The sequence below is a fragment of the Pagrus pagrus genome (genome assembly GCF_965226575.1).
Source record: "Pagrus pagrus genome assembly, chromosome: 19".
Classification (NCBI taxonomy): Eukaryota; Metazoa; Chordata; class Actinopteri; order Spariformes; family Sparidae; genus Pagrus; species Pagrus pagrus.
The window spans coordinates 6,538,964-6,565,901 of record NC_140203.1 but is presented as its reverse complement, the minus strand read 5'-3'; the positions used below and the strand labels follow the sequence as shown (position 1 = coordinate 6,565,901).

General features: G+C 42.2%; 1 protein-coding gene across 9 annotated transcripts in view; it reads left to right on the top strand.

The window, feature by feature from the left end:
* mast4 (microtubule associated serine/threonine kinase family member 4) overlaps positions 1–23,217 on the top strand; it is a 101,876-nt gene extending 78,659 nt beyond the window's left edge. For 7 of the 9 annotated variants that reach the window (XM_084383173.1, XM_084383172.1, XM_084383170.1 and 4 more), the window contains 22 exons: positions 1,244–1,398; positions 1,480–1,555; positions 1,643–1,852; positions 2,041–2,142; positions 2,230–2,362; positions 3,684–3,745; positions 3,858–3,949; positions 4,138–4,346; positions 4,430–4,568; positions 5,855–5,987; positions 6,077–6,242; positions 8,585–8,686; positions 9,326–9,448; positions 10,839–10,948; positions 11,653–11,774; positions 12,030–12,244; positions 13,398–13,598; positions 14,042–14,268; positions 15,033–15,155; positions 15,423–15,559; positions 16,354–16,538; positions 16,632–23,217. In XM_084383173.1, coding sequence (XP_084239299.1) covers positions 1,244–1,398; positions 1,480–1,555; positions 1,643–1,852; positions 2,041–2,142; positions 2,230–2,362; positions 3,684–3,745; positions 3,858–3,949; positions 4,138–4,346; positions 4,430–4,568; positions 5,855–5,987; positions 6,077–6,242; positions 8,585–8,686; positions 9,326–9,448; positions 10,839–10,948; positions 11,653–11,774; positions 12,030–12,244; positions 13,398–13,598; positions 14,042–14,268; positions 15,033–15,155; positions 15,423–15,559; positions 16,354–16,538; positions 16,632–20,176 — 6,567 coding nt within the window. In that variant the 3' untranslated portion in view covers positions 20,177–23,217. The remainder of the gene's footprint in view (positions 1–1,243; positions 1,399–1,479; positions 1,556–1,642; positions 1,853–2,040; positions 2,143–2,229; positions 2,363–3,683; positions 3,746–3,857; positions 3,950–4,137; positions 4,347–4,429; positions 4,569–5,854; positions 5,988–6,076; positions 6,243–8,584; positions 8,687–9,325; positions 9,449–10,838; positions 10,949–11,652; positions 11,775–12,029; positions 12,245–13,397; positions 13,599–14,041; positions 14,269–15,032; positions 15,156–15,422; positions 15,560–16,353; positions 16,539–16,631) is intronic. The other 2 variants (XM_084383171.1, XM_084383169.1) reach the window with 1 other exon arrangement.
* Positions 23,218–26,938: the final 3,721 nt, after the last annotated feature.

The following is a 26,938-nucleotide window of genomic DNA, read 5'->3' as shown; positions in this document are numbered from 1 at the left end:
CTTATTTTTTGGTCATTTTTCAGTATCATTTGCCAGAGCTGTGTCATTTTCTCATGTGTTACTATCCACAGGAGTACAATCTGATATCGCCGTGTTGTTCGTCATAATTAATGTTTCTCCAGGACCATCATTGACCATCAACTGGCCAGTCCTGGAGCAACATTAACTACGATATTCCAGGAACAACACGAACACGTCGATATCAGATAAACCTTCCGCAAGAGACTTGATTTTGTGAGATGCTTTAAAGTCAGATGCACCGATTTATCAGCTGCACGTCACTATCGGCCGATGTTTATCTATTTTATCAATTTTGTGCTGGCACATTCATGAGGCACTTTGCCATCAATTTGTAAGGTTATGTAAGAACTGGAAAATTCTTATCAGTTGTAAAGCGGGCTGAAAAAGGCTTTTAAAGCCGAAAACAACAATCTTTTTTCATGCAAAAGAAGGTTAAATTAAAGATTGTCCATTAATCTGTATGATTAAATTTCTTTCAAAGACAATGTAATGAAGGGCTGAATGACTTTAAAACTGTTCAGTTACTGAAGATTTATTTCTTTCCCTGCCAAAAAAGGGGAAGTAGATAACAACAAAAACAAAATAAGCGACATCAACCAGCCCAGAATCAGTGCATCTCTACTTTAAAGGAACGGTTTTATCATTTGGCAAATCAGTGATATGTTTTTCTTGCTCAGAATCGGATGAGAAGATTGATAGCATTTTTTTTGTGTGTTTGATAAGTGATTTTTTTTTTTCCCAGGGTGGTGAAGGCATGATCTGCCTTGCTCTCTCTCTGACTGGCTTGCAGAGTAGAGCGGGTCATGACTTCACCACCCTGGAAAAAAATATTGAATATGAAGTTAGTGCCAGCAGGTGGCTTACTTAGCCTAGCATAAAGACTGGAAAGAGGGGACACAGCTAGCCAGACTCTGTCAGCTTTCCTTTATTTCCTTTTGACAGAGCCAGGTTAGCTGTTTCCCCCTGCTTCCACTCTTCATGCTAAGCTAAGCTAACCATCTCCTGACTGGAGCTTCATGTCATTCACATCTTCTCAGCTAGAAAGCATAAAATTGACTTCCCAAAATGTCAAACTATTCCTTAAAATGTGGCAGGTACTTGAGGGGAAACTGCTGCCCCTCAAGGAATCTGTTAGCATGATTTTTTTTTTTCCATCCACACATAAAATTACCGTCTCTTTTTTTTTCTTTTCATGTTGAATATATATGTGTTTCATTTCCAGTCATCCTGTTCATCACAGGAGAAGCTGCACCAGCTGCCCTTCCAGCCTACGCCTGATGAACTGCACTTCCTCTCCAAGCACTTCTGCACTGAGAGCATCTCCGGGGATGAATGCCGCAGAGCGACGGCCATGCGACCACGCTCGCGCAGTCTCAGGTATTGATTTAACTCTACAAACTAACAATGCATACCATTGTCACCCCTCAGGTACTGATTTTAGAGCCATTTGTTTTTCAGCCCTGGAAGATCTCCATCATGTTACGACCATGAGATTATTATGATGAATCACGTCTACAAAGAGCGGTTTCCTAAGGTACGGGCTCACAATAAGCTTCTACAGCCCTGTCTGGTCATTTGTTATCTCACGCATTACCAAACAAACCTTCCCTTGTCACTGCAGGCCACAGCTCAGATGGAGGAACGGATTCAGGACATCATCCGCAGCAACTCTCCGGAGAGCGTCCTCCCTTTGGCAGATGGTGTGCTCGGCTTTGCCCACCACCAGATAATTGAGCTGGCCCGTGACTGTCTGGAGAAGAGCCGGCTAGGACTTATCACCTCCAGCTACTTCTGTGAGCTCACAGACAAGCTGGAGAGGCTTGTTCAGGAGGTAATATTTAGAATCGATTTATATCATTACTTCTAATCAAGTTTTTCAAAGATCACAAAATAGTTATTTTTTGGCTTTGACTTACAAACCATGCAATTTTTTTAACTATACTTGTCTTTGGCCAGTTCATGATTACATGTAAAACAGAAACTGAGATGTTGAATCCTTTCTGGTTTGCTGTTGTTTAGTCCACAGAGCGATCAGAGAGTGAGGAGGTGAACTTCATCAGAGAGCTGGTGAAGAAGATCCTCATAATCATCGCGCGACCCGCTCGACTGCTGGAATGTCTGGTATGTTTCATGTCACTAACTAGCCTTTAACAGGCCCTACTGTTCATACGGAAACATACTTAACTGTGTCTTTTGTTGTGTCTTTAGGAGTTTGACCCAGAGGAGTTTTACCACCTTTTGGAGGCCGCTGAAGGACACGCTAAAGAGGGTCAGGGCATCAAAACGGACATCCCTCGTTACATCATCAGCCAGCTGGGACTCACAAGAGATCCTCTGGAAGGTACAGGAAGTGCTCAGCCATCATCTGTGTTTTTATAATACAATAACAACTGGTTAGAAGACACTGAAATGGTTTGACAGAATGAAATAAATCCTAAAATATTGTTTTAGTTGTCATTTTTCAGCATGACTGGGCCAGCAAATCATAAAGTTATCTAGTTTCCTCTTCTTTAGGGTTTGTAAAGAGAAATAAAGAGAAATGCATTCTGGTAGTCTTACAGAAGATTACAGTTCCCGCTTCTTCAATAACATGTCAGCATTGAAGTAAATATGCCCAAATTGAATGCAAGGCTTCAAAGAACTGAAGCCGTGGAAGGAAATAAAAGACAAAGATACTCTTGACTAATGTCCTGTACTGAACAGACTGTCTTTCTAATGACCCTCTGTCTCTCCAGATTCAGTAACAAACAACATTCATTATGACTAATTAGAAAGGAATGGCCTCCCCACAGACCTTATACAGATCCACACAGGCTGGCCCATCAGCCAATCTCTCCATTCATTTCCCCCGAGTGTCTCCTGTGTTTCGTTTGCCCAGTGCCTCGTGTGCCTGAAGCAAACCTACGAGGAAGGACAGATGTTAAATTGCAGTGGAAATGTGTTTACAGGCTCTCTGGGGATGAGACAAACACCCCCCTGTGAAAACACACACATGGACAAACGCACACAGAAACAAATGTGAAAGATGCAAGGTGGTTTATAATGAGCGCTTGTTCTGGAGTTGTGATTTTCAAAATGGGTGTTTGTGTTGCCACATCTGATTTCCGGCCCATTTACTCTCAATTCAGATTATCTCGGAGTCAGCACCTCAAACTTAATAGGTGAATAAAGACTACATCTGCTGTTTTTTGTGTTGTTTTGTTTGCTGATTTTAGGCACTGCAGAGGCTTAAAGGGACAGGTCACCAAAAATCAAAAATACAATTCCTTTTACCCGTTGTTCTATTCACGCGTCCTAGATTGTTTTGGTGTGAGTTGCAGAGATTTTGGCTATCAGCCGAGTTGTCTGCCTTTATTCAATTTTAATAAAACTCAGCTTGTGGTTCTCAAATACATTTAAAAACCTCAACAGCAATGTCTCTTCCCAGAAATCATGACCCAGTTTCTCAAGATAATCCACAGACCTTTTTGTGAGCAGTTTCATGTAGGAACTATTTTCTCTCTACCGAACCACCCCATGTCACCCTCCCCGGAAGTGGAAGTGTGCATCTACTCATGGATGAGAGGCTCTATGCAAATTGTGTCTATTACCCTATTTTTTTATATTTAATCTGCTGCATCTCTTCTTCTTTTTTTCGTTATTTTCTTCTGTTATCTCTGTAGAAATTGCTCAGCTGACCAGCTGTGACAGCGGCATTGCAGAAACCCCAGAAACCGATGACTCTGTAAGCACTCAAGAAAAAGATTATTGCATTGATCTGCTCCATCTTTACAGCATGTGAACAGATTTTTATCGTTTTGATTTGTTTTATTGTTTGTGTCTCTTCTTGTCCTCAGTCTCACAGCCTCAGCACAGCCCTGCGGTGTCGTCGTAAACCCTGTGAACTGGACTTTGAAATGACAAAACTAATCAGCAATGGAGCCTACGGGTAAGGACATCGCATTGTTTATCAGAATATCTAATCTCTGATGATGGATGGTTTGTTACAATCCCCAAAAAGAAGCATTTTTCATTCTATTTCCACTAGACATTGATAACAATTAACAATAAAACAGATTTGACGATCAACCCCAGTAGACCTGTTTAGAGCTGACTGGTTAACTGTTTCTTCCACAGAGCTGTCTATCTGGTTCGACACAAGGAGACAAAGCAGCGGTTCGCCATGAAAAAGATCAACAAGCAGAACCTGATGTTGAGGAATCAGATACAGCAGGCCTTTGTGGAGAGAGACATCCTAACCTTTGCTGAGAATCCTTTCGTCGTGTCCATGTACTGCTCCTTTGAGACACGGCGGCACCTGTGCATGGTCATGGAGTATGTTGAAGGTCAGCAGCTACGATTGTTAGTGCATAGTGCTGCAGCTGAAATCAGTGTATGTTTTGTGACATCCCTCCATTGATCTCTACAGGTGGAGACTGTGCTACTCTTTTGAAGAACATGGGTCCCCTGCCTGTGGACATGGCCCGGATGTACTTCGCAGAGACGGTTCTGGCTCTGGAGTATCTTCACAACTACGGCATTGTTCACAGGGACCTCAAACCAGACAAGTGAGACCTCGCAAATTTTAAAGCAGCTATGAAAAGTATTTTGTTTAGCTCATAGTGATGAATCCACTGACTCTTCAGTTCCCTGCAGCTAACGTCTTTGGTTTCACCATGTGTAAAATGACTGATTTTGTTCACTCTCATCATCACGCTCATTAAGTCATCTTCAGACACTGCAGGCAGCTGTTTTAAGGGAAAAAGCTCTCAAAAGCCACTGTACGCTCCTGCCCAGCACCAAACAGCAGACAGACACAGTTAGAGACTGGCTGGTGAGCATAGTGGAGCATTTAGCAACTAAAATGGCAGATATTTCCCTCAGGAGTTGAGAACAAAAGCAGAGCAAAAAAGTGTTGGACTTTTGTCAGGTTGACTCCAAATGAAAGCTGCATTTGTTCCATGACTGCTGGATGTGTAAATAAGCAACTTAAAAAACGATATGTCAACGATCGGCTGCCCTGAAGAGTCCATAATACGTGGTTATTGCCTTCACTGCCAGTTTAACATTACAATTAAAACTTCCGAAAATAGATTAGCACGTAAATGACTGCAGCTTCAATAAAATTCCTTTTGGGAAATCAGTTTGAGTATGATTACAGAAAAAGTTTCTGTACAATTCAAGTGAAAATATTTTAGTCTCCTGCCCTCATAATAACGCATGCAGCCTTCACATTATACAGACTATTTTTGTCACAGAAAATTAAATGGTGACATTTATTGTGCAGCTGTCACTCCAGGAAGGCTTCGAATTCAACTTTTGACTTTCGACAGAACAAAGACAATCCCTCCCTCAACTCCGTGTGCTGAGCTATTTACACAAAAAAATGTTTGACCTTGATTCATAACGTTGATGAAAGACCTTTAATTCTTCTCATCATAGATATGTATATATATATATAGATTTGAATAGTATTAATAGTATTCAACCGGAGTAATTTCATTATTTTGCATACTATCAAGTCAACTTCTAATTATTAGCTCTGTTAATTTTGGTACTTCTTTTTAATATTTATTCACTTCTACTCAAATTAAATGTTGGATGGAGGAGTTTTACTTGTAATCATTTGTAGTCATTTAAAATTTTAGCATTATTAGCATTACTGCAGTAATGGATCTATTTCTTCCACCACCACTGTGAGGTTACAACAAAAACTTCTAAAGATGCTAGAAATACGGCCAGTGATCGCTGTCTGCAAAGTTTAAGTGTGTCTGTTTTTATAATCGCATTTTATCCTAATATTTCCATCCTCTTCCTCTTGTCCTCCTTCCCCTCACATCCCTCTTCCTCACAGTTTGCTGGTTACATCTATGGGACACATTAAGCTGACAGATTTCGGGTTGTCTAAAGTCGGGCTGATGAACATGACCACTAACCTGTACGAGGGACACATTGAGAAAGATGCCAGGGAGTTCTCTGATAAGCAGGTAAATCTTACTTTATAACTACAGTCATGGACAGTTTGTACATCTTCCACAAACTACATCATGTTTTGAATGGTTGTTTCTCTCTTCAGGTATGTGGGACTCCAGAGTACATTGCACCAGAGGTGATCCTACGGCAAGGCTACGGGAAGCCGGTGGACTGGTGGGCGATGGGCATCATCCTGTACGAGTTTCTGGTGGGCTGTGTGCCTTTTTTTGGAGACACACCAGAGGAGCTGTTCGGACAGGTCATCAGCGGTCAGTGTTACATCCTTTTCACTAGTTTACACTTGCATTGTATTGATTTTAGACTTCCTTTTTATTGATTTCATTACGTCTGCCGAGGACGTTATGTTTTCACCAGTGTCTGTTTATTGCTTGGTTGGTTTTGTCAGCAGGATTACACAAAAGCTACTTCACTGATTTTCACAAAACTTGGATGGAGGATGTGTCTCTTCCCAGAATAGACCCCATTATTTTTTTTGGTGTGGATCCAGACAAAGGGACTGATCCAGGAATATTTTCTCATTTTCTTTAACATTGTGAGATGGGGCATTTTTCAACATTTTCATTAATTTCTCAGGGAATAATGCGTGGATCTTGATGATATGAAATAAATAAATACATAAAATAAAGTCAGCTGTATTTAGACGGCTGGTATCTATTAGTGAGAGCAAGTTGATGTGGATAAAACGGACCGTTAGGCCTTGGTGGAGTGCCATTTTGGTCGTTGTTTCACTGATTTTATTGTTTGTTTTATTATCTTTCATTGTATTTCAGCATACTATTTTATTAACTGTTGCTTGTTGTAACTTTTTAAAGGTATTATTATATTCTCAGACATAAAACATAATGTTTTTTGTGACATCCTTTCTGTGATATTTTTGCCTAACAATGACTGCTACTCAAACATTACGGACAGATATTGCATGACATTTCACTCAGACATGACTTGTTATCAAACCAACTGCCTTATTTTTTAATGTTTTCTGATATTTAAAGATGAAAATAAACAATACGTATTTATTTATGTCCGTTTATGGAATATACACTTTGACTAGACTCTTTCTCTGCTGCTCGAGGTGATTTAAGCAAAGTCTCGCAGCATCTGGCGTTTAAATTCTGTCGAGCACATCAGCAGAAATTCCCAAACCTCTCTCAGATATGAATTAAACATTTAAATAGTGACCACGAGGAATTAGCTGATGTGTGTATTTCTGAATTTATTGAAGACTGAGATTTCCCTGAGGTCTAGTAGCAAAACAGATGGCATTTAGTGGATCCTGCTTGACTTTAGACCACAAGTGAAGTTATAATATTATAATGATGTCACTTTGTTCTCTCGTAGTCTCGTGGTGACAGCGGCACAGAGAAAATCTTAATCTTGAAACAACAAGAGCTTTTATCTTGTCGACGGTGTGGCTCATGGATTGTTTTATTTGCAGCCTCGGTCTGTGGCGTGGAAATGAATGGCGTGCCACGACTGATTTGCTATGCTCTCAATCAAACTGTACCAAGCCTCTGAGAGTGACTGTTAATTAAAGGGGCCTGAACACGCTGAATGCACGCCACCATGGCCTCGGGCCGCGCATACATATTCATAGCTCCCCTCCCAAATTTGATTAAAATGGGGGACAAACTGCACACAGAGCAGACAATCAGTGAGGCACAGACAGGCTTTGCCCCCCTTTTCAGTGCTTATCCACGAGGCTTTTCACTAAAAGCTAGACCACATGTAAATTGTCTCGTTCAATATTATGCGAACACCTTCAAGCTAACTGTTTGTCTGACTTTGCTGGTGAAGCGTTTTTTAAACTTGAGGGAAAAGTGTCACAAATATTAACATTAGTAGGTCACAGTTAAGTGAACGTTGTCCTCAGGACGGGCCCAATCTCCAAGTTAATAATCGAATAAAGACAATTCTTAAATTGGCAAGTTACTTGAACTCTAACCTGGTCATTAACAGTCCAAACCTTCAATAAACTAGCAGCTGTTTCCTTTTCTTCTGCTGGGATTTAGCCATTTTAATGTCAGGGAATATCTTCAAATCCAGCACAACCGTCAACTTGAAGGATGGATTTGGTGACCGTGGCCTTACAGAACACAATTTTAGCCATTACTCAACAATTCAGCTACCTTAATGCTGTGTGGAGTCATACAACCATGAGGCAGTACTTCTATTTTTATTATACAGAGCCTGACAAACATTTGCAGTGATTATTTAACAGCCACAGACGAGGAGTTTTTAATGTGATCTGTCTAACCTGAAATCATTTTCTTATTAAAATACAGGACTCTGACCAAATCACTAAATGAAAACAAGTAATTATGCACCCTGAACTGACAGGGGTGTTTCCTCAGCCATTAAGTGTTTAAGGCAACTTCTCATAAACAACACTTTCTGGTTATTATTTTTTTTTTTTTTTCATTTTGTGTTCTGATTATGTTGCTCAGAAACACATCCCTACATTTTTCTGAGCAAAGCTTGATGTTTTTTCAACTCCAAAACCACGCCCTACTAGTCTACTCTTAGTTGAGCTTCATGTGCTCCTTGCATGTGGAGTATTTCTGATTCAAACGGATGCATTGTGTGTTTCCAGACGAGATCAACTGGCCAGAGGGAGAGGACGCCCCGCCTTCCGATTCTCAGGAGCTGATCACCTTGCTGCTCAGACAGAATCCTCTGGAGAGGATGGGCGCAGGTACAAACACACAGAGCGCAGAAACATGTGGCACAGCCGGTAACTCGGTTAGCACCAGACAGGCACAGCAGGCTGCCATAAATTCTCAAGTGAGCGTTGGTGCCACCTCAGCACTGCTCATTATTCCAAGTCACTGGGGGAGAAATTGAGGTCATCCACCAGCAGAGCAGTTTATCTCGTGGCCTCCTCACCCCTTCCCTTTGATCAATCGCAATTATTTCTTCACCAGTACATGAACCTAGTCCCATGCATGATCAGGCAGTGAGTGTAGCTGTGTGGACTCTAAAAGTGGCCTTGACCTGGGATAATGGCCTTTAATCAGAGGGATGCATGTAGCCGGTTCAGTCCGGGGACAGCTTCGCCTCCTTGTTCATCTCGCCAGGCTGCCATTCACAAATGCTCCCGCTATTCCACAAAAGGTCACAGGCAGGAAATGGTCCTGCATAATTTATGGTCATGATATCGGTTTGGCCTGCAGCCACCAAGGAAAAGGAAAACATAGCGTTAGCGTTTCTTTACCACCTGTGTCTAACTGAACCGCTCAGTGTCAAGGCCCAGTGTTTGTCTTTGTGTTTTCCTCACAGTTGTCCTTGAATGAAACTCAAACGTGTCATCTGTTTGTGTTTATTGCATCTGCAGGTGGAGCTGCTGAAGTGAAGCAGCACCAGTTCTTCCACAACCTGGACTGGAACAGCCTGCTGAGGCAGAAGGCTGAGTTTATTCCTCAGCTGGAGTCTGAAGATGATACCAGCTACTTCGACAGTGAGTCAAAAAATATAAAAATATACAGCAACATAGCTAAAAAAAAACATCCATAGATGTACTTAGAAATCATAGAACTGATCAGCTCCTGACAACTTACAATCTCTCCTCATAACCATCATGTTTGGAAGTTTTGTTCAGTATCAACAGTATTTTGAGAAGTGCAGCTACCATTCATTTTTCACCCCACATCTTACCCTCCTCGAACATGAAAGGCCCTCTTTAGAGTCAGTGGCCCAATCCCAATGTCCACACTCACAGACTCACAGACTTTGAGGCTCAATCCCATTAAGTCTGCGCGGGTTTAGGGCTGTCCCACTGTCAAATTGTTGAGTGCATGAGGGCTCCAACGCCGACATTTTGAGCCCTTTGTGGCCATTTTCAGTAAGTCTGCATTTCTTTAGACTTCGCCTGAGGAAATTAACATTAAACACAGGGGACACCATGGGTTACTGGTAATCTTGAAAAACACTTGAAACAACAATTATCAGGATGCTTTCATTATTCTATATGTAGCTTCCTTTTTTAACAAACAGACGGATCTGACATTTTCTGTAGAACTGATTTTCTATTTTTATTGACAGCTTTTGAAACATGGAACGTTTTCCCCGAAACCTCTGACTGAATAAGATTCTGTTTTTGTTCATGTGTACTCCAGGTTTTTGTTTCTTTTATGAGGCTTTATATTTTAAAACGTGAAATAAAAGAGTACAAAACTCACAAGGTAAAGTGAAGCGTCACAAAGTGCTGTCCCATTTCCTCATATACCATTTTGACCCCTTGCAAACTCTGTCACTCAAACACTTGACTGTTGACATCAGCAAAGTCCGTGAGGGCTCAGGGTTTAAGGCTTTAGGGGGGACACTGGGATGTGTTTGGTTTGTCCATTCTGAGTTACCGTAGAGACATGGCGGACCACGTGGGAGAGGACCCGCTCCCCCTGTAGATATAAAAGGCTTGTTCAAAGTCAATGCAAACACAATGATTCTTAGTTTCAGGTGATTATACACTCATGAAAACATAATTATGAATATCATATTACATTTCGCCCTGAATCCCACACAATGGACCTCTACGTCTTCGAGAAAGCGTATCTGTAATCTGCATCTTAAATCACTTTCACACTTTGAAATTGTGAAACAGTTTTGGATGAATTCAGCAACAATGGGGCTGTTTTGTTCTCTGAACCGACAAAACTTTGAATAATACATGGGTATTGAAGTATTTACCTGTCAGCCATGACAAAATGACAAACGCAACAGGATTTCTCAGGAACAAAGTTGAGACAAGCAAATGGCAATAACATGAACCAATAGATTTGCAACAGTACTGTCTATGTGCTTCACACCTTTATCATCTGACATCTAAACCTGTCATCATTCATTCCCAGCTCGCTCTGAGAGATACCATCACCTGGAGACGGAGGAAGAGGATACAAATGATGAAGACTTCAACGTGGAGCTGCGGCAGTTCTCCTCGTGTTCTCACAGGTTCTCCAAGGTGTGTCCTTAATCTCCCACCTTACATTTTTAACTGACACCAACACACATCTATCATCATTACTGCCAAAAATGTTCCTAATGTAAATGAGTTGATGCCCTCATCTGTCCTGCTCCTTTTCTCATGGGAAAGAAAACACGAGCGATTTCATTTCATATGGAAATTCGAGCCCCCACCTCTCCTGCTCTCCCTTTAACCCTACAGTATTAAACATAGATTTCGGCTTTGCATATATTTTCCACTTGCAAATCAGATGTGTGTTGTTTTTTTTTCCTCTTTCTTTTTTTGCTAATGTGGAACACAATACACAATAGAGTCATATAAGCTGGGAGTCATTGTTGTACTGCATTGCAGTATGCACCCCTCTCACATCAAAACAAAGAATTACAGCGTCTCAGAGACCAGCGGGGCGTCTCGGAGGAAGTGTCGAGCTACACTGAACCTCCACATAAACGGCAGGGTTGTTAGACATGATGAGGTCTGCATTAACACAGACAGCACAATGTCTCTGCTCCGCTTTTAATTGCAAAGATTAAAAACGCTGCTGTATAAACTAATGCTAGCTGTACAGGATATCATACATTTATTTATACATTTTCTAAACCTGACAGTGTGTGTTTTGAAACATCTGCGTGTCGAACATAATTTTACATTTTACAGCCTGCATGTACTGAAGTGAATCTCTGTTTCTGTGTGGTTGTCAGGTTTACAGCAGCCTGGATTTGTCCCGAGGGCACCTGGAGGAGAAAGGAGAGACGGAGGGGAAGAAGAGCGAGAGCCCACTCACTGTTGACACGCTCAGCTGGACGCCAGACTTTACTGAAATGTACGTTTGCCTCCGTCCTTGAGTCCATTAAACCTCTGCACATGAAGACAATATAGTATGTAGCAATCAAATATTGCATTAAAGACGAAAAAAGGCCTTTTTACGATGGTCAGAAATAGTAGCAGAAATGTCATATTCTTATTCTCCAAATTCAGTGATGATGACACCATTAATGTAGAAATATATCAAATATCAAAAGTAAAAGTGCTCGTTCTGCGGAAAATCTTCTAAGAATATGTCCTGTTCTTCCACCAGGCCGTCACTGTCCCACTCGACAGACACCGACAGTGTCAATCAGGGTCCTCGTCCCAACTTGTTACCAAAGTTTGCCATCTCAGCAGAGAGCGAAGGAGACGAGACCTCAGGCCTCGGTGACCCCAGCAAGACCTCCTTCTCCATCGGGGAGCTCCCACAGGATGAGCCTGACGCTACAACTCCAGGCAGCACCCACAGCGGGGCCACACTCTCTGGTACGAAACTAGAACCGCATAGTATTCAGATGTATAATACACATGCTTGGTTTTTATTTTCACAAATCAATAAGTTGTGAAACAATGAAACTACAGCAGTGTCTCCCCTACCAGTGCAAGTGAATATCTGGCAATTGCTGCTTTTTTGCAAGACAGTATTTACAGGAGCGTTTAATAAATGCTTTGTGGTCGATCCAATTTATGCCGATATGAAGAGTGGTTCACGTGATAACCTGATAAATAGTCTTTGATGAGTTTACATTGGACTGTAAGCAGAGAAACTTTAAAGTGTTAACTTTGAGGATGGAGTTTGGTTCGGTGCAAGGATCCTTTTTTCGATATGTTAGAAGTGAATTGGTACATTCATTCAACATTTGAACTTGGACCTTTTTTACTTCCATTCAAAGAAAACTAATCTAAGTTTAATCTAAAGAGGACACCAGTGTCACAGACCACACTTAAAAGAGGTTGTCCTAAACTGTTAGATAGCCACAAGAGACAAGTGAACGGACCAAAGGAGAGAGTAGCTCTTACAAAATACAATCTAGTCCAGGGGAATACAAGAATACAACTGCTGTGTCATGCATCAAATCATTACAAGAAAGATTTATAAGTAAAAACCAGCGTTAAAGCCTGTCGAACCAAAACATCTCAGACTCTTTCAAGGTCAATAAACAGAGGAATGCATGGCGCTTGCATAGTCTAGATATTTTGTTTTGATGACTGTTTTATGCTCTGAAATACCACTATGTCCTCTATATCTGCAAGGGGGAGGTCAACATATAGACTGCAACTGTGGAGTCCCAATTTATAAAATGACCTTCGTCAGAGCACTGTTCATGACCTTTACCTGAAACATGTATCCCTGCTTTATATGTTGTTTTTTTCTTTCTTTCTTGTTGCTTGGTATTTTTCACTGTGTTTTAGTCACTCAAATAGTCTGCGAGTAACCTGTAAATCCTCAAAACAATTAAGATACAACCTGTTAACTAGTGAGATGAAGGAGGAATGACAAAAAGACATAATTTCCCAAAATATCAAATTTCAAATGTGATTTTTGGATATATTATAACGACGAGAACAGAAGTAAAAATGAGCATTTCTTCCGTGTAGTTGTGTGCCTCATTTTATGCTCATCTCCTGTAAACAACAGGAAGTTTCTCCGAACATCTCGACCAGTTGACGCCCAGAGGTGAAGGTGTTGAGAGCCCAGACAGCACCAGTCATACCTCTGCAGATCAGGGGGCTCAGAACAACTCTCTGCGGCCTGAGAGCGCTGCAGAGAAGACCGGGGCCGTGGCTAAAGTCCCAAAGTCTGTCTCAACCGGAGCCCTGTCTCTCATGATCCCTGGAGGTAAGTCGAAGAACATAATGCAGAAAGAGATGCATACGCCGACTGAAAAATATGATCTCAGCCAGTTCGTTGAAGGTTGGAGTATGTCAGAGCCATACCGTGTGCAGAATTACAATAAGAGCAGCGGACTTTGAACAAATAATGTGAAAGAGATGAAAGCGCCCTATAGATCCGTGCGAAATTGGCCCAGCATGACACCTGCTGTGAGTTCCATTTTGCAGAGTGGCTGCGGGCGAGTAGCCGAGTACAAGCCGCTAACAAGTAAAGTAAGCAGGCAGGGCAGGAGAGAGAAAATCCCATTAGTTTCACCCTCAGCAGGAGCAGAATGAACCAGGCTCATGAGCTTTATAGCAGCACCTCACTGCTGACTGGAGGGCCGGTCAGAGTCTGATTGATTAAATAAAGGAGTCTGCTCAGGTGGTGATTATCTCTTGTTTTTACAGATATCTTCGGGGTGTCTCCGCTGGCCAGCCCCCTGTCTCCTTACTCCCTCTCTTCAGACCCTTCCTCAAGAGACTCGTCTCCGAGCAGAGACTCCTCCCTGTTCACCGCCAACCCACGGCAGCCCATCATCATCCACAGTTCAGGGAAGAAATTTGGCTTCACGCTGAGAGCGATCCGGGTGTATGCCTGCGACGGTGACATCTACACTGTCTACCATATGGTCTGGGTAAGGACTATATCAGCCTGTAGTAGACAAGTCGTGATCAATTATGAGTCAGCAAACTGTAAAAGTGCTTTACTTTATCTGTTGGGTGCAGTTTAAAGAAACTGTGGCGTGATCACCAATTTAGTTTGGTTCTTGTGAAGGCTGCACAGATGAAATCCCATTCAGCTTCCAAGGGTGCTCTGTTCTGGTCTTCTGTTGTTCGTTTTTGGTGTGATAGCAAAGCATACCAACCACAAGATTTAGTGATGGTACATTTAAAATATAAATATACGACACTAGAGCACCAGCGTCTTAGACCAAAAACAAATGTGTGCATCATTCCCTCAAAAAACAAGAAAGCAGCATCTGAGCACACACGAAACTCAGATCAAACTGTCAAATTAGGCAGTGCTGATCAGATATGAATCATCTCTCTGTTTCTACAGCCTATTTCTCACTAAAAATGGTTTCAGAAACACATTTTAGCTTCCTGTTCTGTTATATGTAAATATGCTATAATATGAGGAAGCTTCTTAACAGGCTGCCATGTTGAAAATAAACGAGGGGAGGACAGGGAAAGTCCCACATGCATGCTGGACAGAGACGCTCAGATAACAACACACGGATGCCATTACTCAAATACATCCCTAGATGGCAAATGGTTGTTTGCTGACGTCCAAATGTTCAAAATATCATTAACCCTCCAAAGGGCTGTAAAGAAAAATAGATGATCATGATAATAGTGATGATAACAATAATAAATACGTCTTGTGTCTGTTAATCAGAATGTAGAAGACGGTGGACCTGCACATAAAGCCGGACTGAAAGCTGGAGACCTCATCACTCATGTGAACGGAGAAGCAGTTCACGGTCTCGTCCACACTGAGGTGGTGGAGCTCCTGCTCAAGGTAAACAAGAGTTTATGTTTTAACTGTATCAGCAATTCAGTTTTTAATGACTTTCATTTTTGAATGTTCTACAGCTTAAGTTATTAATGGTTTTCTTCGTGGTGTTTGGAAAATGTAGTTTAGTAATTTGCAATGCAAATTAAGTTGAGATTAATAACTAGAAATTGAACAGTTGTGTGGTCTGACTTAGGTTTTAGTCCTTTGTAGGATGAATGTACCTTTTTTGGGAAACAAACTGTCATCCTAAGTTTTGTCCTTCCTTTTCAGAGTGGCAGCAAAGTGGCCATCTCCACAACCCCGTTTGAAAATACTTCGATAAAAACTGGTCCTGCGAGGAGGAACAGCTACAGGAGCAAAATGGTCAGATGTGCCAAAAAGCCCAAGAAGGAGCGGACACCAGAAAGGTTCAACTTTTTCATTTTATTCACTGTAGATTGAAGGCTTTTTTCTCTTCTTCTCTTCCACAATATGTTTTTGAAAATGTAACCACATGCTGTGGATTTAATCTTAAACTTTCTAAATATACAGTATATGTGTTTGATGCTCGACATTTATTGTGGAAAATTGTTCAGAAAGTGACAAATGTGGGAAAGTGACACAATTTTGGCCCAGTTCAGTCGGTCTGGACAGAATTGAGGTTCCATACCCAAAGCTAATGAGGACCAGAGTTAAGAATTCATGTGCTGGTTCAACGCAGAAAGAAACTGCGACACAGTCCTGTTTGAAATGCAGCTGAGCATTACTATGTTCCTTATTGTCCTCTAGGGGGCAGAGAGACAACACTGAGGGGATATTTGAATATGTGAATGATTTCTCTGTAGGATCAGTGGGCTATTTTGCATCTAAATAACTTAAGGAGACTGTGGAAATGTGCAAGATGATGTGTGTACTGTGGGAAAAGCAAATAATGTGATAATATAGAAATACAAAGAGCAAAATCAAAAGTATTAATTTCTGAAACAACGTGAATGTTTTATGTTGATTTCTAATGCACCTCTGAGCTATTATGTATCCATCCACCCTTCCTTACTTACCTTTTTATTTTTTAAATATGATAAGAGTTAAAATATTTGTCTCTCCCTCTGCTGGGGATCACTACAACCACTGATCTATAACTGTGTGGGTGTTTTGTTTTCAGGGTGTTCAAATGAATCTGGACTAATTTCTTTCTTCTCTGTCTCACTTTGCTTTCTTCCAGGCGACGCTCCCTTTTCAGACGTTTTGCCATGCAGCCCTCTCCTCTCCTGCACACCAGCCGCAGTTTCTCCTCTCTGAACCACTCCCTGTCATCTGGTGAGAGTCTCCCTGGCTCCCCTACCCACAGTCTCTCCCCCCGTTCCCCTACCGCCGCCTTCCGCCCCACACCAGATTTCACCCAGTCAGGTGGGGATTTCAACTCACTCTGATGCAACTGTATGTTTTTATTTCGTATGTGAAATTACTGATAACCATTGTCTTTGTTCTTTTAACTTCCAGGTGGAAACTCCTCCCAGAGCAGCTCTCCCAGCTCCAGCGCTCCAAACTCCCCTGCAGGCTCGGGCCACATTCGTCCCAGCACTCTCCACGGCCTCGGCCCCAAACTGCCGGGTCAAAGGCTTCGTCAGGGGCGGCGCAAATCTGCCAGCAGCATCCCTCTTTCTCCTCTGGCTCGCACACCTTCGCCTACACCTCAGCCGACATCTCCTCAGCGCTCACCCTCTCCCCTTCTTAGTGGGCACTCTGTCGCCATTTCCAAGACAACACAATCCTTCCCAGCCAAGATTCATTCCCCACCCACGATTGTTCGCCACATTGTGCGTCCCAAAAGTGCTGAGCCGCCTCGCTCACCCCTCCTGAAACGAGTCCAGTCTGAGGAGAAGCTGTCCCCGTCTTACACAGGAGATAAGAAGCACCTGTGTCCCAGAAAACACAGCCTGGAAGTGACCCAAGAGGAGGTGCAGGATGAGGAAGTGAGGACCGGTGAGAGGGATTACACCGTCTTGCAGAGTGTGGAAGAAACAGCCTGCGAGCCACCAGCAATCACCCGTGTGCGACCTGTTGAGCAGGGCTGCTTAAAGAGGCCAATCAGTCGCAAGATGGGCCGGCAGGAGTCGGTGGAGGAGCTCGACAAGGAGAAGCTGAAGTCCAAGGTGGTTGTGAAGAGGCAGGACTGGTCAGAGAGGAGGGAGTCTCTACAGAAGCAAGACGCCCTACGTGACCCCGAATTATCCTCCGTGTGTGTTGACGACAGGGATGATTTTCTCACCAGGAGTCAAAACAAAAGCAGCCCAGACTCTGGTCCTCTGGAGCCCAAAGCTGCGAGCACGACACTCAAAGATGTGCTGTATAAGAAACTCAACACACGTGTCTCTGAGGGCATCGCTGAATCATCTGGTAGCAGCGGTGACAGTGACGGAGGACTCAGATCGACTCTGTGCTCTATCCACCCCGAGTGGCAGCACTCCAGACAAAGTAAAGACAACATGAAGCCGGACAGGTTGGACTTTAAAGCTCCAAACATCGAGTTCACCAGGAAGAGGCTGTCATTTGAAGAACGAGAAGACTGCATGTGTCGCTGCGCTTCCAGCATCCATGAGAACCTGCACTTCGGCTCCACCAGGTCCAAGAGCCTCCAGCTGGACACGGCCATGACTCATGACCACATGAAGGCCGGACTTGGAAGTGTCCACTCCAGCCCTGAAGGTCTGGCCCCCAAACTCTTCTCCGGCAGAGGAGAGAGCGCTGTGGAAAAGCTCCAGCTCATCTCCTCTGCAGAGTCCTCACTTCGAAAGACATCGTCTGAATATAAACTGGAAGGACGCCATGTGTCCTCTCTCAGACCTCTGGAGGGCACTCTGGATATAGGTCTGCTCTCAGGGCCCAGAGTCTCCAAGACAGAAACCTGTTTATCTAAGATGGCAGACAACACAAGCGACACTGTTTCTATGAGTCCTCCAATTTGGCTCCAGACCCCGACAGAGAGACAGATAACCATCCCTCAACTGAAAACTGCAGACAAGCTGAAGAGCCCACTGACTTGTTCTCCGAGCCCTGAAGCTGTTTCTTCTCTAAATAGCATAGTTGCCTCCAAAGATCAGTCAAATAATGCAGCCACCGAGGTGAAAATCAGTACGAGTGGTGAGAAAACACAGGATAGACTCAGTGAATCATTAAAGGCTCAAACCAGCAAAGTGGAGGCGCCAAACTTTACTGCTAAACAAGAGAGCAGGACGGGTTTAAAGACCGGGTCATCACTGGCTCATGAACACAGAGGCCCTCGACACAGCTCCCACTTCTCTTCATGTGGAAAAACACCCTCCATACGGGAAGTCAGCAATGAGGATCAGGAGGATGAAGTGGAGCAGCCGGAAATCACACCTCACACAGACAGCTCCAACACAGTAGTCTCTTTGACTTCAGCAAAGCTGGAGGCGAATGTAAAAACAGTGCAGAATCCGGCTACAGCAGCCAGTGAGCTGTTAACTGTGTCAGTGAAGCAGAGTATAAACTGTGGTTTGGATACAGGTCAGCGTGAGAAGACGGCACAGAGCTCCAGCATGACCTCCGTTCCTAAAGTACAGAACAACTCATCTGCATCTGTAGAAACAAAACAGCAGCCGGTGAACATCTGCTCCTCAAAAACGCAACCGCAGGCCTCTGTCACAACAGCAGCATCTGCTCCTGCACGTGAAGATAAAACCTGCAGTTTGAAATCTCAAAGTCAGGACTGCTCGGAAAGATCTGTTAGTAAGGACAGTGTGCAAGCTAACAGATCAGCTGTGAAAGTGGCAGGAGATCCGGTCAACACATGTGTCACAGCTGCTAAAGCGGAGCAGAAGAGAGACGTTTCTACTGTGGTCACCTCGTTAAATAATGTAACTTTGAGTGTAAATAAAAAGGATAAAACTGTGTCCGGTGGTGCAATAGAGAGGGGTAGCATATTGCCGCAGAAAAAAGACGATCCCGTATCACCAAAGATTAAGAATGTGAAAGATTCAGAGCAGCTATCAAAAAACAATCCAGCCGAAAAAGCACAACACAAATCACCTGATCCAGAACATTGCACCTCTAAAAAAGAGGAACCTGTAATCAGTGTGAAAGAAAAACAGAAGTGTTCACCTCCAGCAGCTGAAAATGTAAAGTCGAGGCCTGACCCACAACCTGTAGCACACACCGCTGTGAAAACAGAGAAGGAGACAAAAACAGTTGAGGTGAAATCACACAGTTCAGCTCCTCCTGTCCCAGCGCTCAATAAACAGAGAGATCTGTCTAAAGAATCTGCGCTCCCAACTTCAAACGCTCAAGTAACCCATGACTCTAAACAGAAACAAGCCGCGCTGCCACCCGCTGGAGTTGACGTAAAGCGGGAGGAGCTGACACACTCCCCCACTTTTGCTGACGCGAAGCAAAGAGAAACCCAGCCCAAAAGCTCTGTAGCAGCTCAAAACACTGACTCGAAGCCAAAATGTCTCCCTCCTAAAGCTGCCCCTTCCTCGTCCACTCTAAAGACATCTGTAGCTCCGACACTGCTTAAACAAACTCTTGATGCCAAACATAAAGACCCTTCCCCCAGAAACCAAGCCCCAGTCGTTAAAAACCATCACGACTCCAAACCAAAACACGTTCCTTCACCTCTCGCTGCACCTCAACACCAGCTGCCGCCAGATGTTCCCTTACAGCCCGATCCACCGCCAGTGCTGCCGAAACCTGCAGCCAGAAAGGATCCGAGCAGCGGCAGGATCTCCGGCTGTGCACCCCAGGAGACTGGTGGCAAGCTATCCAAGGAATCCCCCAAACCTGACAGTCACAAGGGCCCGGATACCAGAACCACCACCCCTGACAAACAGGTGACCCTCAGCAAGAAGGAGCAGGCTGAGAGAAAGAAAAAAGAAACTGCCCAAGAGCCGACGTCTGCGCAGAAAAACACAAAAAGAGACGCATCCAGAGCTGCGCCATCTGCAGCGAAGGACAGTTCAGACAAAGACGCTGGCAGGTGCAAGCAGCAGAAGGAGTCTCCACGTAGTTCTAACAACAAAAAATAAAGAGGGACGTGAAGATAGCATCATCGCTCCCGAGAATCCAGATGTAGTAAAATGTTAGAAATGTTATGTGCAAACATCATCATGCCTTCTTTTTTCTTTTCTTTTCTTTTTTTTTTTTTTTTTTGTTCATTCAAGGACCGGGCAAGCTGTTACATGCTGATAGAGAGGTAGACGTGTGTGTGAGTGTGTGACACGTTTCTAGGTCTGAATGTAGGCAATCATTTGCTGATGATTTCTGACGTTTGCGTTTTACTCTTAAGTGAATGTTTGGTAAATTTCGTTGATCCCAGAATGCTTTTGTGCAATCAGTATGTCAGGGGCAATAGGGGTAAGTAGCCTTACAAAGGTTGTGATGTACTGTAGAGTCAGTGCCATAAAAAGATTTTTAATTGCACTGTTTACTTGTAGACTCGGAGGACCTGATGTCTTTTAAAATGCAGTAGACCACACAAATTTCACTCGGCAAAGTTAGCAGCTGTATCACGATTGTTTCTGTTCAGTGAAATCGGTTTTAACGTTGGGGTTCGTGCAGTGGCACACGGAGGGAACGCACCTAAAACTTCACAAGAAAATACAGAATCACGTCACGGTTCTAGAAATCATAAATTAGTGAAGGGGCCTTAGGATTATAGGAAATAAACCTTGCTGTTCTTAGCAAGCTGTGGTGTTTATTCACATTCCTCTGACATCTGTACATATATTTTTGATTTTTATGCAATAGGGTGTAAATATGATAACACTGTAAAACGGGGATACATGGGCTTACATGTTTGTATTATATGTATAGGATTTTGCAGTGTCATTTGTTTGTATGCTTGATATTAAAGAGTATCACGTTCTGCTTGATAACTCCGTGGTCTAAAGTAAGCTACCGTGATGTATCTCGTCAAAAGGCATCCTCTGCTTTGTGACCTACATGTTCCAAAATTAACTTGAAGATAGAGAGAGAGGAAAAGGGCATGAGGGGGTAACTGGGTTATTTCTAAAAATGTAGCATTATATAACGAAACTGTGAGGGCTGTCAGTGATTCCCAAGAATGTCTTTATTGTCGGGGTTGTATTTGCTGGCTCGCTACAGTTCGAAGAGCGATGACTGTGTGAAATATGAAAAAAAATGTTCGATTCGAACCAGCAGTTCTGCTCATGTTTTGCAAATAATTGCTGCGGTTAGATTTCTGAAGGCTTCGGGCATCATCTGCGGTCATGTCCGTGTCTGTGCAGAGCGATATGAGGTCAGACAAGTGAGCACAGAGCGATGGTTTCAAAGGATTTTTTGACATCAGGCTTCAGTCTCAGTGTTGTTCGAGTCATGTGTGAGTGTTTAGTTCTTCATAATGAGCAACAGCTGGCTTAAAGGAACAGTTCAGCCAAACATGAAGTGGTCCACCAAACATTTCTGGAGCTTCACAGCAAAACAACTAAAGTAGATGGAGAATTGTTTTAAAACATTAAAAAACCCAAAAGAAAAATAACAATAAATGGCTCCATGAAGTCTCTAGAAGCCCCGAGATCCCAAATTGATTTAAAGAGACGTTCTTTGCACCGTCTTAAGCCGAGATCTTCACTGTAGCTGCTTAAGCTTAACGGCGCTTCGAGGGTGTAAATAACGTATTTTTTACGACGTTTTTTCACGTTTTAAAGGTGCAATATGTAAGAATTGACCGCCTGTCAGAATTATACTCCAAAATAGTGGACAGCATGTCACCATATAACCTCTTCCTGCTGCACCTGAAGCTAGTTAGCTAGTGGTCCAGACTGGGAGCTTGGGGAAGTGTTCGTTTACACCTCTAGAAAAGGAGCTTTGGACTAGGATTGGAAGGGGCTCAGTAGATATCTTAGTCGATATTTTTTCAGCTAAAATTCTTACATATGCCACCTTTAAAACAAGTCCCCATCTACTGTGAAGCTCCACAAAACTGAACTGTCCCTTTAGAGATTTTATATGCAGAATCCTGATTATTTGCATCGCATAGTTCGTGTCCACAACATACATTTGATGTTAATGTACAAATACTTGGTACTACACATATAGGCTGTCATATATCCGCATCACGTTCTGCGATTTACTCACACACACAAACACGTTTCTATACTGTAGATGCCTTTTTAAATTGCAAACCCTAAAGGACGACCAGAAAGTAGCCTAGGACACTAAGTATGTAACGCAGTATTTGCTCCGTCGTGCTGGCTATGTCAAAAACACAGTAATCTTGTCTACTACATATACTCTATGTCGACGAGTCAAAAAGAAAAGACGTCATTTAACGTGACGCAGAAATATAGTTTATCTAAACGACATACTGTATCCGAGAATGAAACCGAAACACATTGAGATTGATAGCAGAGATTTTAATGTTAATCTGATGTTTACTCGCATTAGATATTGTAAATGTATCGCTAATGTATTGTGAGAGAACAAATGCACCTTAATGTTTGCCAATATTCAGTTCAGAGGGTGAGAGGAGGAGTAAAACTGGAACTGAAGGTGGTTTATGAATTCCCCACTCGTCCTGACTTTACATGAATCACTGGGTTTTATTTGAACGATTGAACGTGTGTTTTTTTCTTTTCGACACCTTTTTTCTTTCTTGTGACGACTGACATTTAAATCCTCAAAGCACATTCAATGTTTGTTTACAAAGCATCATGGATGTATATTTTGTATATTGTTGATTTGCCAAATCTATGTTCTGTGTCACGGATAATGTTGTTTCTAGTAGTGTGAGACTTTTGCTCCCTTTGTCACAAGGATGTTTAATAAGAACATTTGTTTGTGCAGTAATCAATGTCTTTTCACATGTCAGGTTCTTCTTCGTCTGCTTGTCTTTTCAGTTTCCTTTTTCTTCCTCTGTGCAAAACTAGTATTAAATGAACTCGCTTAACGATGGTTTGTCTTTTAGAATATGTGCAATAAAAGTGTTTTGAGTTTTGTAATTTGCCCAAGGAAAGCTCTATGGATGTCATAGATGTTGTATATTAAAACAGATATTTATACTTCTAATGTTGCGTAATACTGAAAATAAAATGGAATTATAAATTAATCTTTTCACTCCTCTTTTGATTTTGTAATATGGTCTTCAGTCCATTATTGCTGAATAAAACCATAATAATGTCCTTAAATTTTCCTGAAAATAAAAATATAACTTGGTACTTAATTAAATCAATTAAGTAGACTGAGTTTAGATGTTACTGCAGCTCCAATTCATCGCTGGTGTAACCAAAAGTCTTCTAGTCAGTGCAAAGCAAGTAAAAATCGGATATTTGTCTACTCGCAGGCGTAGTATTTAAAAGAGAAAGTTTACAATGATAATTGAATAATGTTAATTCCTATTTTGCTTAAAATAATCGCTAAAATTTAGTCACTTTCAGGAAACTTTCCTGTGAATTATTCCAACATAATGTACCTGTAAAACAATCGATTGATAACATTGATAACAATCCCAGTGTGAAAATGAAGCACTTAATAATGCTGCCATGAACATTGATTACCTCCACATGTGACATCAGGCCCTTATAAAAAATGAAGCTGGTGGCAGCTACAAGAAATACATTAAAAAACTAGTAGCGTTATACAAAATAAACACTGTGAAGGTGTCACGGGGGTAATTGTGACGCCGTTTCTCACTAATTCAGATTATTTCTTTTCAAACCAAACAATCAATTAATGTAGAACAATCATCATCATCAGATTAATCCAGAATGAAAATAATCATTAGTTGCAGTGCTGTACAAAACAGTTCAGAATGAGCTCCACCTCAACAAACTAAAACGGTAAAGAGTCATAATAATCTAAGGATGTCATATATAATAATATAACAGTCACGGGACATTTTACTGCATTGAGTACTTTAACTTTTAATACTTTTTAATACATTTTCCTTATTATACTTAACACACTGCAAACAGCAGATAATATCTCTTACAGATATTGTCTTTTCAATTCATTTTGCATCCGTAGAAATAAAACATAAAAAGAGTCCCCTTGTCTTCAATTCATGAAAAGGTGATGCACAAGGAGGTGTAAACCAACCAGGAGGTGCAGTGTGACACCAACAGGGGGCAGTATCCTTCCATCTGTGTGCTGCTCGGTATAGATCCTCTGTTGTGTAACATCTATTCAGTAGAGACACAGCGGACCAATGCAGTGCCGTGAACGGAAATCCTCTCAAGATTAGAACAAATCTGATAAAGCTGCATAATTAAACTGTCTCTTTTATACCGATTACCAACTCCAAACAGCGTTAGACCGGACTTTAAAGACTTTAAAGCATTCCCGCTGTGTCTAAATATTCATTTATGATGATATTACAGGTGTTTTCTGTTCAAACAAGGATAAATCAAATATTTGAGGCTTAATACACATTCACCCCTCCTCCTCCTCCTCCTCCTGTAGATAATAAGTTCCTGTTGATGTTCAGTAACCGTCATTTCACATGAGATTACAGCGTTAATGATACAGATGGATCAGCGTCCACACAGACTGATTACTAAGCAAAAATAATAAATACAGGAATGAATGGAAAAAATCCTCTTAGTGTTCAGGAATGGGGTTAACCGTTGGGAGAGCGGGCGGGGGGGGGGAGAAAGAGAGCATTGTGGTAACTAATTTATTATCATTAATTGGCTGTGAGCTTTTCCTCCCTGCAGACAAAATGTCTGTCCCGTGGTTCATCGCAGCCGCAGGCCTATACCGTATCTTTACATCTGTAATGTACGACATGTTAACCCCTTTAATCTATCTGCTGTTTATCAGAAACACCAGCTGTAAAATCTGGCCCATAAAACACATCTTGATAATGGAGGATCGCTCTGATCACATCACTCTGGTACGCCTTTAAAAGCATGTCATCATATTTTGTTATGTGTTACGTAAAGTAAAACTAAATCTTCTCAGTGCAAACCATCCCCCAACCATATTCCCTTTGTTGTCACCTTTCATTAGAGTCTGCAAACGCAGAGCTTTGGCTCGCAGCTCGTCCACCACTTGAACACAACCCTCAATGTTTACCCTCTATCATATAAATAAATAAAAATGGTTTGTTTTTTTTAGTGGATTGTGAGGATAATAAAATGTATCTTCATTGTCATCTGGTGGCTCCCAGAGAGTGGAGGCCGTCTGGTTTGTAATCCATTTTAGAAACGCTGATCAATACTAATGATGTGACCAGCTGTGTGCGCCATTATCAATAGGGTGTGGAGTTAAAAGGGTTGAAGGCATGTATGCGTGCACACAGACACACATGTACACGGTAGAGGAACAAACAACTACGCTTCTACAGCTCGGCTAGCAGCGCTGCCAGGCTCTGCTAGCGGCGCTGCCAGGCTGTACTTATTAGGCACAGCGGTGATGTGAGCTAACGTGATGCTAACAGTTTCCAAGTCTGAAAAGTGAAGCTGATGCCAAAGTGTCTTAAACCTGCATTCTGTCTAACAGCCAGCAGGGGGGGCGACTCCACTGGTTTCACAAAGAAGTCCGATTGTATATGAGCTTATGAGAAAATGCCCCTGCTTCTCACTTTATTTATTTCTTTTAACTCAGTAAATGGTTTCGTCATGAGTTTATGATCTCCGTCAGTGGTCTCAAGTCTTCTTCAATACAGCATGGGTGACATCACTCCATGTTAACGTACCAACGTATGTCGACCTGATGGTGGCACTAGATGAGAAGTCAGGGGAGCTCCAAAGTCAGCAGGATTCATCCTCTGAAAACCAAGATTACCTGTACCAATTTTCATGGCAATCTATAAAATTTGCTGCAGAGGATTGTTAAGATATTTAACTTTGAATCAAAAATGTAAATGTCAATGTTGTGGCGTGACAGAAATAGCCAGAGAACCACCTAAGTCACTAGGAATCATCGTCTGAGGACCATGAATGTCGGTCTAAAAACACGATGTAGAGATATTTTAACTGGATAAGTTGCCACTTTGGCATGCTGGTGGCACTAAATGAATAATAAGGGGTCCACCAAAGTAATTAAGATTCATCCTCAGGGTACCATGAATGCCTGAACCAAGTTCAATGACAATCCATCCAATTATTATTGAGACATTGCACAAAAAGTAAAGATTTCAACCTCATGGTTGTGCCAGAGGAAAAGTCAGGGATCATCAATAACAGCAGGCTTCTCCCTCTGGGGACCATGAATGTCTGTACTAATTTAATTTTCATGGCAATCCATGAAATATATCATATATCCTCATATGGTGCAAAAGATTGTCGAGATGTTTAACTTTAAGAGTCAAGGCGTTGGTGCTACAGAATTAGTCAGCGAATCACCAAAGTCACTAGAAAATTATCATCTTGTGACAATGAATGTTTGTCTCAAAACGTGCCAATCCTTTTCGTAGATACAGAGGTATTTTACTGGATCCAATGCTGCTGTGATGTTTCACAAAAAGTAAAGACCCCAACCACACGGTGGTGTCAGAAGAGAAGTCAAGGTATCATCACAGCCTGCAGGCTTCTCCCTCTGGGGACCATGAATGTCATTGCAACACATCCAACTGGTGTGTCTATATTGCATTTCATTCAGGAGCACAACTAGAGGACCGACTGACTGACAGACCATCATTGCCAAGTAGTATAAGTGGTAGTATGGCTAAAAATAAATGTAATAACATTGTCAAGCACACAGTATCTTGACAGTACGCACTGCAGCTGTGGTGAAATCTCTGAAACATCAGATTTTTCTCTCATATTCGTCCTTAAAGCGCTTTTCGACAACAAGAAGGGTAAAGCAAATCTTATAAATAAAGCAGT